General features: G+C 34.8%; 1 protein-coding gene across 1 annotated transcript; it reads right to left on the reverse strand.

The window, feature by feature from the left end:
- Window positions 1-394: 394 nt before the first annotated feature.
- LOC142613316 (aspartate--tRNA ligase 1, cytoplasmic) lies at window positions 395-6,864 on the reverse strand. The gene is made up of 10 exons (XM_075785619.1): window positions 6,209-6,864; window positions 5,897-6,007; window positions 5,582-5,695; window positions 4,467-4,757; window positions 4,265-4,375; window positions 3,983-4,036; window positions 3,091-3,170; window positions 2,837-2,952; window positions 1,146-1,260; window positions 395-716 (listed from the first exon to the last, which is right to left on the reverse strand). Exons 1-10 carry the CDS (start codon window positions 6,725-6,727, stop codon window positions 590-592), a joined length of 1,638 nt encoding a protein of 545 aa, XP_075641734.1. The 5' UTR covers window positions 6,728-6,864; the 3' UTR covers window positions 395-589.
- Between the last annotated feature and the right edge of the window lie 6,353 nt (window positions 6,865-13,217).

Consider the following 13,217-nt stretch of genomic DNA (forward strand, 5'->3'; position numbering starts at 1 on the left):
CCTACTTTTGTAGGATCATAAGAACCATGATAACCCCCGCAGCAAACATTGATACGCCGAGTAAACATTGTTACACTTGTATGGTCAATCATTACAAGCCCAAGTAATTTAACCCTTTCTACATTTTTTAAAACCTAAACTATAAAGCTATTTCCAAAACTATAAACCTAAACTTGCAACAAGTTTACCAGTAAGTCTCACATGGAGTGTGTCCAGATGGCAAAATATGCGGTTATTTAGAGATCCTTTCTTATACCAGTTGATATAGTCCTGTAGCCCAACTGGCATTCCATCTGAGAGTGGTGGCATGAGGTTCACTCCCTTTGGTGTGTGTGTGTGTGAGTGGGAGTGTGAGTTACTTCATCATAGGCAATAGAAAATGAAGACTTCCAGATAGCAGCAAATAAAGGCAATAAAAAGTAGTAACAATTTATAGGAATTTGTCATTGCTTCACATGCTTTGAAAGTGCCTAAAAGAAATATTCCCCCTTTGTCAGGAACTCGTATAAATTTCTCAACAGTTCTAAAGCATGAAATTTTGGGGAATAAAAAAGAGAATCGAAGTGTCAATGACTGCTGAAATATTCCGTCATGGAGCGATCCTTAGTGGGTCACGAGGGAAAAGGGATGTTTTCCGAATGTTGTTCAAACCACAGAAAAGCATCACCACACGCTCCAATCCTACACCGAACCCACCATGTGGAGGTGCACCATATCTGTGATAAGCGAAAATACAATACTTCAGTCATGAGAAAAGAAACCTTGTTTTCAAAATATTAAGCAGCATGTTTCCATAATATTATTTAATAATAAAAGAAAAAGGGTTTTACGAATAAGAACACATGGGCTAAATCTTGAGTGCATAACCCCATTTCAGGAGAACATTTTTAACCTTGTGTGCTCAGTGACTGTGCAGGGCATCTGCCTAATGCTAGACAATCAATTCAAATTATTTGACAAAAGCAACCCTTAAATGCACAAAACTGTACATTGTAATTCTAATTTCACCAATAACCATAATTATCACCCCATTCTTTTGTTGAAATTAAGCTGTGGAAAGAATCTGAGAGGGAAAGTGGCCTTGGTTGAAACAGGAATAACGGAAAATTAAAATTAAAAAAAAAAAACTGTAACACAGAAATTACCGGAAAGAATCAACATATGTTGATATTGACTGGACATCAATTCCTAATGACTGTGCCCGCTCAGCCAATAAATCTGGCACATGTACACGCTGAGCTCCTGAAATTATCTCCTCACCTGAGAAACAAACAGAATTGAATTAAGATCAATAACCAAAGAAGAATTAAAAAATGGTTCAGATCATGTAAATGATTGCATGGTATTTCCTCAAAACATGCACACTACTATTTTCCAATAAAATAGGAACTGTTAACATTCAAAATAGACAGACACACAGATTAACCTTCAAAACAGGTGATCAGTTTACAATGAAAGAATCTGTTAGGCCAATGAGAACTCAACTAGCACCTCCTTCCCTATTAAGTGTGTCTTGGGTTCAAAACCCACTGGGTGGGTGAATTGTAACTTACCATTCCAAAAAAAAAAAGGAATAAAAAAAAGAAACTGTTAGAAGATTCAAAAGACAATATTATTCAATGGAAATATAAAAACACCTTTGCCAATGGTTCAGTTGCAATTTTCCTTCATCTTGCCCTAATCACTACCCAAAAATTCTAAATCTTTTATTCAGAAAGCCCCAATTTTTTTTTTTTTTTTAAATCCCTAATTTGAAGATCATACAATGAAACAATCTCTTCAAGCTACCTCAATCTGTCTGATATCCAACTTCTTTATATATATATATATAGGTAATGGCCAGGGGCTGGTTGGGTTCAAACCCCAATGCCTAGGCACCACAAGAGGTGATGGAACCATTGGGGTATCCTCGAACCCCATGTCTGATACCCAACTTTTCATCTACAATTCTATATCTTTATATAAAAAAATTTACTAAAAAATGTTTTAATTAAATAAAGATCCAACAAAAATTTGTTTTTAGGGTGTTTGTTGAGTCAACTACTAAAATCATTATTCTAATTGAATGAGCTCTAACTGTGTAACTTGCAAATTTAAATAAAAAGAAGAAAGATTTAACTCTTTTTTTTTTTACTTGCATCAGTAAGTGCTCAAGCCTAAGTCTTCGTGTTTGACTTCTCCAACAGTAAAAAATTTGGCATAGGGACAAGGCTCTAGGTGATTCCCTGATGTATGATCTTTTTAACCATCAAAGTTTAGGTTTAAACAATTTTTTTCTTTCTAAATATAGGTTACAAGATTAAATCTCAGAAAAACCAGACACAAAACAAAGAGAAAATTTGGATAAAAGAAATTAATTGATATTGGGCTGAGTCTTCCAATCAATTTGCACCGCATTGGGGCAAGCTCAACCAAATCTAACATGGTGTGTGCACTGCCCACAGCCAACACAATTTATCAAAAGGCCATTAAAATTGCAACCCACCCCCCCTATCAAATAGCTTTCAGCCATTCACCCTAACTCCACTGGTGCAACCTATCCAAAAGGTTGCCAATATTGGCTGCATAATCACTACATATAAAATGTTGCATAATCTAGGCAATAAATGGGCATCCAAGGATACAAAGTATTTCCAGAATGAGGACTGACTAATACACATTACATGAAAAAAAAAAAAAAAATCAAACAAACAAACAAAAAACAAAAAGGATAAAGATAGAAAAGTCACCAAAACTTTGCGACAATAGTTGGTTATTTAAAATTCTAAAAATAAGGCAGCAAGAGATTTAATAAATATATGCGACAACAGTACTACCGAAATAGTTGATAATTTACCTCGAATGAAGACATCAAATGAGTTACTGTAAGTTGGATTATCGTAGCAAGGCATGGTATAAAATGGTCTCACTGCCAAAGGATAACGGTGGAGGATGTAGAACTCAGTATCATACCTATAATCAGAACAAAATCTGATTGTCATTTATGTACAATTTTTGAATCATAAACAACAAAATGTAAATAAGAAACACAAGAAAAGAACTATATAAAAGGCATAGGTAAGGATAAAAGAGCGAGTAAGATTAAATTACTTCTCCAGAACAAGTTGTCCCAACTTTCTTTCTGCCTCAGTATTAAGGTCCCCAAGAGGGTCAACTTCTACACCAGCATCCTGTACAAACATGCCAAACTTTAGGATCACCCCTTCTTTATTTATCAATAATAAAGTAAAATAAAACTTAACAAAATTTAAAGAAGGAAGGAAACTTTGCAATTAGCAGCAGCCATGTGTTACTGAGTGTTAGTCTTACTAAGCATAAGCCCCCACAATTTTAAATCACTGAAAGCAAAAGATGCCATAAATTTTTCGATCAGCCATTCAGCCTATTCTATCACCTTTTGTTTTAATGTTATACAATTTGAAATTTACACAGGATAATAATTACTGCAAAAAAGAGAAGGAAAAGAATGCACAACATTCAAATATATATGGGACTGGTAGAAACTAATTATAAGCCATCTAGAAGTACTTCATTGCCTATTCTTAGTGTTCTAATTCCTAAAAGTAAAGGAGTGGGGGGTAGATCAACCACATAACACAAATACAACTCAACAAAACACCATGTAACCCTCAATCCCAACAGTTGCCTCACCAGCTAAACTATGAATATTTTTTTTCCTGTTCAAACCTATGTGCCAGGGACACAGACACGAGGAACTGCCAATCCTATTAGTTTCTGCCCTGTGAAGGTAAGGTTCATGTAATTTTGTTAAATTATTTAAATCTGACAAAGTATTGGAATTAGGAAAGTGATTATGATAAAGCCATGTAAATAAGAACTGAACCCCCAACTGTTAATTTTTATTATTTGTTCAGGCTATTCCTACCTTAATGATCATAGCTACATTCTATATATTCAAAGGTGATGCAATGACATAAAAGCATTATCCTTTTTTTGCTGAACTTAAATGCATTATCATTACCTTGAGCATTTGGATCCCTTCCTCAAATGTAAGCCTTAGGGTCTGTCGCAGGTACTGCACATATAAAAACTTAAAATTAGATTTAAGATTAAGATGAGCCAAGCGGAATGTAAAATGGAGATAGTTCCTAAATAGTCCACAAGTATTATAATGGATAAACGTAAAGCAATTTTCATAAGCGTCTTGAATATATAGGCACCTAAGAGTCCAAGACATCATATACCAAACAGAATGTTGCAACCCAAGAATTCCAAGATTTTGAAACTCATAATAAAAAATTACCTTCAGAGGCTCAAATGGATATTGCCTCCTCACTGCTTCTAGCTCCTTTGCAAAATTATTGTTCAAGGAATCAAACATTGCAACAAATAAGTGGTCCACAACATCCATAACCTACATAAACCAGCACGATTCCTCAGCAAAGTTTAGACCATAACTAAATTTAGATGCTGATTAGAAAATAACCTCAGCAATCCAATTTTACCTCAAAATAATGCTCCTTGATTTCCATCTCAACATCAAGACCTGTAAACTCACACAAATGTCGATGAGTGAAGGAGTCCTCTGCTCTGAAAACAGCGCCAATCTCAAACACACGTCCAAAATCACCACAAATTGCCATTTGCTTGTGAAGCTGAGGTGATTGAGCTAGGCATGCAGGTTTCCCCTTGTAGTCCAGTTTAAAGACAGAAGCACCACCTTCACTTGAGCCAGCTATTAGTTTTGGCGTGTGGATTTCAACAAAACCCTCCGATAACAAGAATTGTCTAAACACCTGCACAGTAATGAAAATAATCAAGCACAAAGACATCCAGCCTTTGAATATTTCAAATAACAATTAACTCTAATGAAAAGATCAACAAAAACCTCAAATTTGGACACTACTTAAGATCCATAGAATACCATCATCTTCTTCAGCACACAAAATTTGGACACTACTCAATAAGCTCATATATAGAAATAAAATGACGGGCTTTTTTCTCCTGGAAATACTGATGATTTCATACCATTTCTATATAATTAATTTCACAATACATGTGAGGAATAGATGAAAGCCTACAAAATAATTAATTCAAATAAAGGAGGTAGTACTCAATGAGTTCCAACTGATAATTTTAAGTGCTTTACAAAATCATCAATCATTATTTATTAGTTCAACTTTTTTGATAAAATTACTTTGAAATCCATAAAAACGTTTGAAACAAAAAATATAATTTTCCAAATATGAATCCATTATTGAAAAGTTTAGTATGTATAACTACAAATCCCAACCTTCCATTAATTTCTCTTTGGGTAAGGGAAGAGAAGAGTACTATTCTCTCATGCTTTCATGCCTCTCCCTGCTTCCATTTTTTACTTCTATGTCCAATCAATGGCAACTCTCTCTCTCTTGGAAAATTATCCTACCGAGATATGAGACAGTAACATGAGATACCACCTCCTCTCTCACACACACATGATAGAAAACCAACTGACGTACTTTTTTAGAGAGGCCAACTAGAAATTCTGCATCTACGGATTACTAAAATTGATACAAGGTGCACAATGATGATGATGACAAGCAATATATCAAGTATCCAGAAAAGGGCAATAACTTACATTCCCAACTTGACACTGAATGCGAAAAATTCCTTGATTAGCAGGCGTTCGAATGTCAAGAACTCTATAGTTCAAACGAGTATCTTGGTTAACCCGAACAAGCTGCTCTCCATTCTGCACCCATCAAATGATCCAATAATAAATACACGTAGAAATGGCCAACGTTTCAATAATAAAAGGTGTAAGAATTTTTAGCAAAGTTCAAGCTGATTGCAGATATGCCGTCATCAACTGATAGCATCTCCTAATTGAAATGCTAAGATAAGTAGGAATGACAAGAGAGATAGAGAGAGAGGTCTTTATTAGTGAATGTACCTGCAAAGCCTTTTCAATTTCAACATCACTGCGAGCAGCATCTTCAACATTGATGGGTAAAGTTGGCATAGCTTTGTTAACACAGAAAATCTTTCGAACTTGAATTTCAACCTTCAAACATATAAACATGTCTTATGCATCAATACACTAAACAAATTTCCAAAAAAATATGTCAAAGCTCCAAATCACTTCATTAAATGAGAAAAAGACCCAAACTTATGTCAACAATAGCAATACAAGAGCATAGACCTTATCGATAGAATAGATAGAAATGAAAAGCAAGCTAGCTAGCTAGGAATTGAAAAAAGAAACCTGCTGTGTGGTACTGTTAATCGTAATTCCAGGTACGGAGACGAGGCCTTCAACATCGACGATCGACTCGCGGCTGAGGCCGGCGGCGTACTTCAGCATTGGGCGGCTAACGACGCCGTCCTGCTCGGTGAGGACGCACTGCACGGTGAATCCTCGCTCCCTCAAAATCACGAACGCGGTCTTCCCTTTGGCGCGGATCCTCTGCGCGCGACCCCGCACCAGCACGTACTGGTCCTTCAACGGCTCGGCCAGCTTGCCGATCTCGGTCCAGACCCTGGTGCCGGGAACGACCTTCGACTGGAGCTCCGAAATTGGAACTTCGCCGTAATTGTCGGCGAGCGGATCCTCCATCGAAAGCGACTGAACGCCGGAGGCCACGGCGGCTTCCTGGCGGCGCTTTAGCTTCTCAAGCTTCGCGGCTTCTTTCTTCGCCGCTTTCTTGCTCTGAGGTTTGGAGGATTCATCTTCTTCTTCTTGCTGTTGTTCTGGTTTTGGTAGCTGGGGTTCGGAGGACGACATGGATGTAGGAGCAGAGAGAGAGAGAGAGGATTTTGGTTTGAATGGGTTTTGCGATTTGCGAAGAGCGAATGTGCACTGCGCTGCGGTTTTGACAAGTTTTTTCAAGAGCCGAATCTATGGCTTTTTTTTTTTTGGCTTTTTGAAACTATGGGTAAGTGTAAAGTGTTGCCTTTGAAAACCTGTGGGGGTTATTTTAGTCTTTTTGGTTAGTGACCTAAGAAACGATTCGGTAAGAGAGAGAACAAGGGGCTTATTCCAGCGGCGGCGGACAAAGAGAAGTCAAAATGAAAGAGGCAGAAATTTTATTAAATTTCTTTTAAAAATATAAAATTCAGTTAGTTGGTAGCATACAATCCGTATATCTAAGAGAGAGCAAATCAGTTTGAATAGCAAAAACTGAAACAGCTCGTTTATCTCTTTTCTAATTTAGGGTCCTTTTCAGATTTGTTTATTTTGTTTGAAATTGAAATTTTTTTTACTGAAATTATTATATATAAAAGTAAAAGTTAATTGAAATAGTATAGTAAAACTTATAAATAGTATCAAAAATGTAATGAAAATCATGAATAGTAGAAAAATAAGCTGAATAGTAAAATAAGATGGCAAAAATAATTTTTGTCAAATGTGCACTTAACATCTCATAGTCTTATCTATACTACTATTTAAGGGCTTTTCCAGTTTGGAAATCTTTTTTTTTTCAAAAATGCCCCTACACCCTAAGTAGAGATAATATTAAAGGACAATCTAGTAAAAATACAACTCTAACTCTCTCTAAAATATTGCTTAAAAAATATGGTCACTACCTACTAATTTTCAAATTTCTTTATCTACTTATAAATTAAATTCTCAAAATAAAAATTATATATATAGAATAAAAACATAGGTTTTTTTTTTTTGTACAAAATATGACCACTAAACAAGAAAAAAGAAAAGTCTCATTGCACGTGCAAAACACGTGTGATGTTTTTTTTAAGGGGTCATGAAAGGAAAGGAACTCCTTTGTGTTTTAACAAAACATGCAACATTTTTTTTTTTTTGTCATAAACTTTTTTTTTTTTTGTTAGCTTAGATTTTGCTATTCCCTTTCATCACACCACAAATTTTTGTTCATATCAACTTCTTCAATGCGGGGACTTTTTGTTCATATCAACTTCTTCAATGTGGAATATAAATGTATGTGATAAAATAATGATTTTTTACTACCTATTGTACACGGTTTTACTCTACTCTTCTCCTACCTGCACAACCTTCCAGAGGTATGTATTTTTATTTTTCATCAAATTGAATAGATTGTGTTTTTTTTTTTTTTTTTTTTTTTTTGTCTTTTGTTAACGTGATTTCCTTAATTAAGTTTTATCCAATCTATATTTTTATGCTTTGGGAATCACTCATTACATATGTTTAGAGGTAATTTTATATTATTTATATATCATTTAAAAAAATTTGTTATGAACTTGCATGTAAGATTTTTTATTTTATAATTCATATCTTCCATATTTTTATTAATATTAAAATTTTAAGTTAACTAAAAAGATAAAGTGGGTTTCAATTTTTAGATCATATATGAATTACACATTTATGACATGGGTTCTAATGATACCATGTTGCTTCCATCCCTTAATTTTGATTTCGAGGACAATCTTTTTTTTTTAACTTAAATTTGATGAAAAATTGTTGATAATAATTTATTTATTTTGTTTATAATACTCGTGGTGGCCCATCCCCAACAACCTTGGGCTTTTGGGAGGTCCTAGAAATAATACCTTTAGGTTGAGTTTATCCCACGATAGGAGGTTCTAGAAATGGCTCTAAAGGTTACTAAGGGAGTTAAACTATCATCTTGACCCTAGATTCTCTTGAACCTAGCTTAGTCGAGATGATGATTGGGATGGTCGAACACCTACCTAGGAATCCGAGCAGGATTTCTTAATCCCCTGGTGTGGGTGCAAGTGCCCACGATGGGTCGTCTTCGTGGTGGGTGAGTACGCCTTGGCCTAGGGTGGACCATGGCGGAGAAATGGAGTCGCCACCTAGATAAAGTCTAGAAACCATAAATATAGCACTTATCGTAGAAGGGTTGATCTTTTACCAGAGCACGTGTCCGGAGTTTAGGTATGGGGATGAGAAAAGTGTTAGACACCTAACCCCACCCTACCTGTGGGTCGACTTCCACTCATTGTATTCCAAGTCTTAATCTTATTAAAGGCAGTTTTAATACATATTCTAACTTAGACACACTCTAGCATGCATCTAAGGCATATAACATGACATCAATCATCCCAAGCATAGTATTCATCTATTAGCGTTGAGCAAGCACATCCAAGGGCAAAAGCATCATATGGCAGAATCAAACAAGCATGTTATGACATCCAAGCATCAAAGGCGTAGCATTCAAACCAAGCATATTCATGTTATTTAATCAAAACAAACTTATATTCAAATCAATGCATGTTCATGTGAATGTATGACTTACCTTACTTACCTCATTACATCACAGCATCTATGCATCTATGTATGTTCATATTTTATGCATGTCCATGGTGTACAAACAATATAAAAACCCTAATAAGCATCAAAAAGATAAAACAGACAAACAAAAACAAAACAAAGAAGAAAAGACTTAAAGATATAGGAACTAGGTTAACATAGGGGCTAAACATGTAAATAAAACAAAGAAAAAATCATACTGAAACGAGATTAGGGTTTTTGGGTAAGAGTATGTGTGCGCATACATAAAGCATGTGTGTGCATCCCAATTGTATGCATATGCATATTACAAATATGCGTACACATGCAAGTTGCATGCACTCGCATACACACCCGAAACCCTGAACCCAGAAAACCATAACAAAAAACAAGCAAAACACAAAAGAAACAAAGAAACTAACAACCTAGCATGCTTCTAACACAAACACGAAATAAACCTAAACTAAACAAACATATTAGAGCATTAAAACATATAAACAAGACAAGGAATTACAGAAAAACTAAGAAAAGTGAAGAGCCAAAGATAAAACTTTTACCTCAGTACAAGAACTCTCTAGAACTTGATTTTGATCACTCCCCTTAGTCAATCTAGTCACAACCAATTCAAAAAACGAGTTAGTAAACTTCGAACTCAAAGATCAAGACCAAAAAAGATCCCAATCAAATAAAATTTGACTTGAGGATATTTTGTGAAAAACTCCTTCTTTGATTCATTATTTTCTATTGAATTTTATGCGTTTTACTAACCAGATTCGTCCTCCTTGAAAATGTACCATTTATGACTTGATATTGTCGAAAAATATGGGTTTAGGATGGCTCTCAGACGATGTGGGATTCGTTCCAAACCAAATTTTAATGCAGACAACTTTTCATTTCATAGTTTTTGGAATCCTAGCATGCTTACGCATGCACATGTATGCATACACATGCAAATCTTGAGCATGTGTGTGTATGCGTACGCATGCCCTAGAGTTTCTGTGGAATTTCTTTTCCAAAAATAGTTAATTTGGTAAAAAAATAAGTTTTATTTTTCATAAACACTTTCCTCACGACAATTTTCATCTGATCGGGCCCTAAACCAACCTTGGGCTTTTAGAATTCTTACATCATTGGGGAACGGGGCCCGAGTCGTAAGGGGTACAAAATGCGTTACTTCTCTCGTATTTCACTTCCCAAAGATTTTCCAACCCCCTCCTTTATTTATAGCATATCCTTAATGGGGTTGTCATGATGAAGGGATTTCCCCCCATGCCAATAAGCCACTTCCCCCTGTATCCCTGACTGAATAGGACCCACCACTTACGACTGATATGACTTCCTAGTAAATTACGCCTAACGTTGGTTATTGCTCGATGGGTGAATTCCCCCAAGGCATTATCTTTGATCCATCTTAGCCTTGCGTTCAATGTGTTCAGCCAAATGGGCTAAGACTATTCAAAGTATAAGCCTGAAGCTCGAGGATGGGTTAATATTCTTGGTACGTACATTACCCTTTATTTTGATTTGGAGTACAATCTTATTTTTAGGTCATTCATGACTCTTAAATTAGAAGAATATATTCAATGATATTTTGGTAGAAGAAAACACAATCAAAAAACAAAAACTCATCTTTTAAGAGTTGGTATACACTAACTTACATGCACGCACATATTTTTATTTTTATTTTATTTTTTACTTTAATAGCTTATAATATCAATCTGTGGATGAACACCATCGAAGTGAGCACCTTCAACATTACTATGATATAAAGAAAAGGGGAATGCATCTCTACTTTTTTATTAAAGTTATTTTACATAAACATCATACTTTATTATGTTGATATTAATTTAATGATAAATTTTTTATAACATTTTGATTTTTTTTTTCAATTTTTAATTTTTTTTTATCAAAATGGAAAGACAAAATTAAAAAAAAAAAAAAATCTTTGATGTAATCGACACTGAAAAAGACAATTAGAATATAGAGTAAGAGTCACAAGAATGTGGCAGGTACTTAATATTAAAGCACATAATGAACTTATGAGTCTTGATTTGGTATAAGTTTTGAAGTAAAATAATAAAATTATATTTATGTAAGTATTAGAATTTAGAAAATCATTTGTTGATTATTTTAGAGATATACAAGACATGGGAGACATCACCACCAGCATTACTGACCTATAGGCAAGTATTTTTTACATGCACTTGATTTTTCTTTCAAATATACATATTGTTAGTTTGGTTGTTTATACATACCATTATTTTATACAAAAGACAAAATTTAGCTACAAAATTAGTTGTAGCCTTAATTGGGGGTGAATTTTGACAAATTCATCATTGGATGACATCTTCTTCTTTTTATATTCTTCACACTAGCAAAATTTCTAAAAAATTAAATATCAATAGCTATGTCATCAATAAATTGTTCAAATTGCAAGTTTTTGTAGTTTAAAATTATGCATAAAATATAAACTTATAGATCATATAGTAAATAATATATGATTGACACAAAATTTGACATGTATATTAAAAGCATAAAGAACATGCAATTCAACAGTTAAATAATCAAAATATATAGTAATGTTTATTTTATTGAATAAGATTGTAGCCTTAAACTACAACCAATTTTGTATACAACCAATTTTGTAGCTAAATTTTGTTCTTTACACTGGTATGCTTCAACTGTTCAACATTGGTATTAGCCATCAAGTGTGGCATTAGCCATCTCCTCTACATTGGTATGCTTCAACTATTCAACATTCATTTTCAAATCTTTAGACCTCATCTTCTTCATGCTTTCATAGGCCATCCTTATCAAATCCAGATTAGCCATGATATACAAAGCCTAAAAGTTTGTAATGATTAATCAGAGTAAAAATTTAGAGTGAGAAATTTAGTATTTATGTGTGCATGTAAATCTTGATGTTTTGTGCTTGATTCTAGAATATAAAATAATGAAAAAGAATTAAGGAAGTTCCTAGAAAACACTTTATGAGGAAAGAAATCTTAATCCAACTATCAAATTTATTTAAGATCCCATACATGAAAAGAAAAGAAAAGAAAAGAAAAACTATACAATTAGTTATACCCCCCAAATCTCATAGTTGATGTGGGGGTTCCAAGAAGCAAAGAGGATTAAACCACGAAGAAGCTTGCATAAGCTAGTTTGAGGGTATAGGTAAGCTCCAAGGATTCCACCAGCCCAAGGATGGAAGCAGAAATAGGGTAGTTGATATCTTACAAAGGCCTAGGAAGAGAAGAAAGGACCACAGTGGGAGCAAGGGACGTGGGGGAAGGTTTCTTGAAAGATATACCTCCCACCTCCATATTGCATGCCCTACACTAGCTATATCAGCTGCATTAATGTGGAAATGACACCTGAATAGTAACTTCACGGTTAATAGCTCCTTCTACCACATTTAGCAAAGGTTTGATGGGACAAGCGAGGAATGTTTTAAGGTGTATAGGTGGAGGGCTATGATGCAAAGGAGGGAGGATATAAAAGGAAGGGAACCTCCCAAAAGAAAGGGGAGGAACACTTTCTCTATGATATAGAAAAATGGAAAAGTGAATAGTGTATTATCTGGTAAAAAGCTTACACTAATCATATATAAGAAACTGAACCTCGAACCAGCCCAAGGAGAACATTATTCTCAATTATTACTCGAGTTACATTTATCTGTTATTCGGGGCTCTTCGGCCATAGACTTAAACTTAGCTTAGAATTGCACTTAGAGTTTTTATCACTCTCTAAAGAAATTCTATTGTTGGGGCTTAATTTAAAGGACAAGGTGCCACTGTTCTTAGTGGGCTTGGGCTTTTATTTCTTTAGCACCTACAATTGGCGACGTCTATGGGAAATATTCATTTGCAATTCACTCTTTCCAATCTATGGCTAACTCCAGACATAGGGAAGAAATTGTTGGGTCTTAGCGTGTGGATCATTTTGACAACTTGGAAGGAGGAGAGATAGGGAGCATAATCATACCCCAAGTGTTAGGGTGGAAAAGTAGTATACTGAGCGA

This window comes from Castanea sativa, chromosome 10 (assembly GCF_040712315.1).
Source record: "Castanea sativa cultivar Marrone di Chiusa Pesio chromosome 10, ASM4071231v1".
Lineage (NCBI taxonomy): Eukaryota > Viridiplantae > Streptophyta > Magnoliopsida > Fagales > Fagaceae > Castanea > Castanea sativa.

Excerpts from the sequence above, each read along its gene's own strand:
- LOC142613316 (XM_075785619.1), bottom strand. The coding sequence starts at position 6,727 with ATGTCGTCCTCCGAACCCCAGCTACCAAAACCAGAACAACAGCAAGAA. Across the intron at positions 4,376-4,466 it reads TCAAGGAGCATTATTTTGAG|GTTATGGATGTTGTGGACCA; the intron begins GTAAAATTGGAT and ends TGGTTTATGTAG. Across the intron at positions 2,953-3,090 it reads GGACAACTTGTTCTGGAGAA|GTATGATACTGAGTTCTACA; the intron begins GTAATTTAATCT and ends TTCTGATTATAG.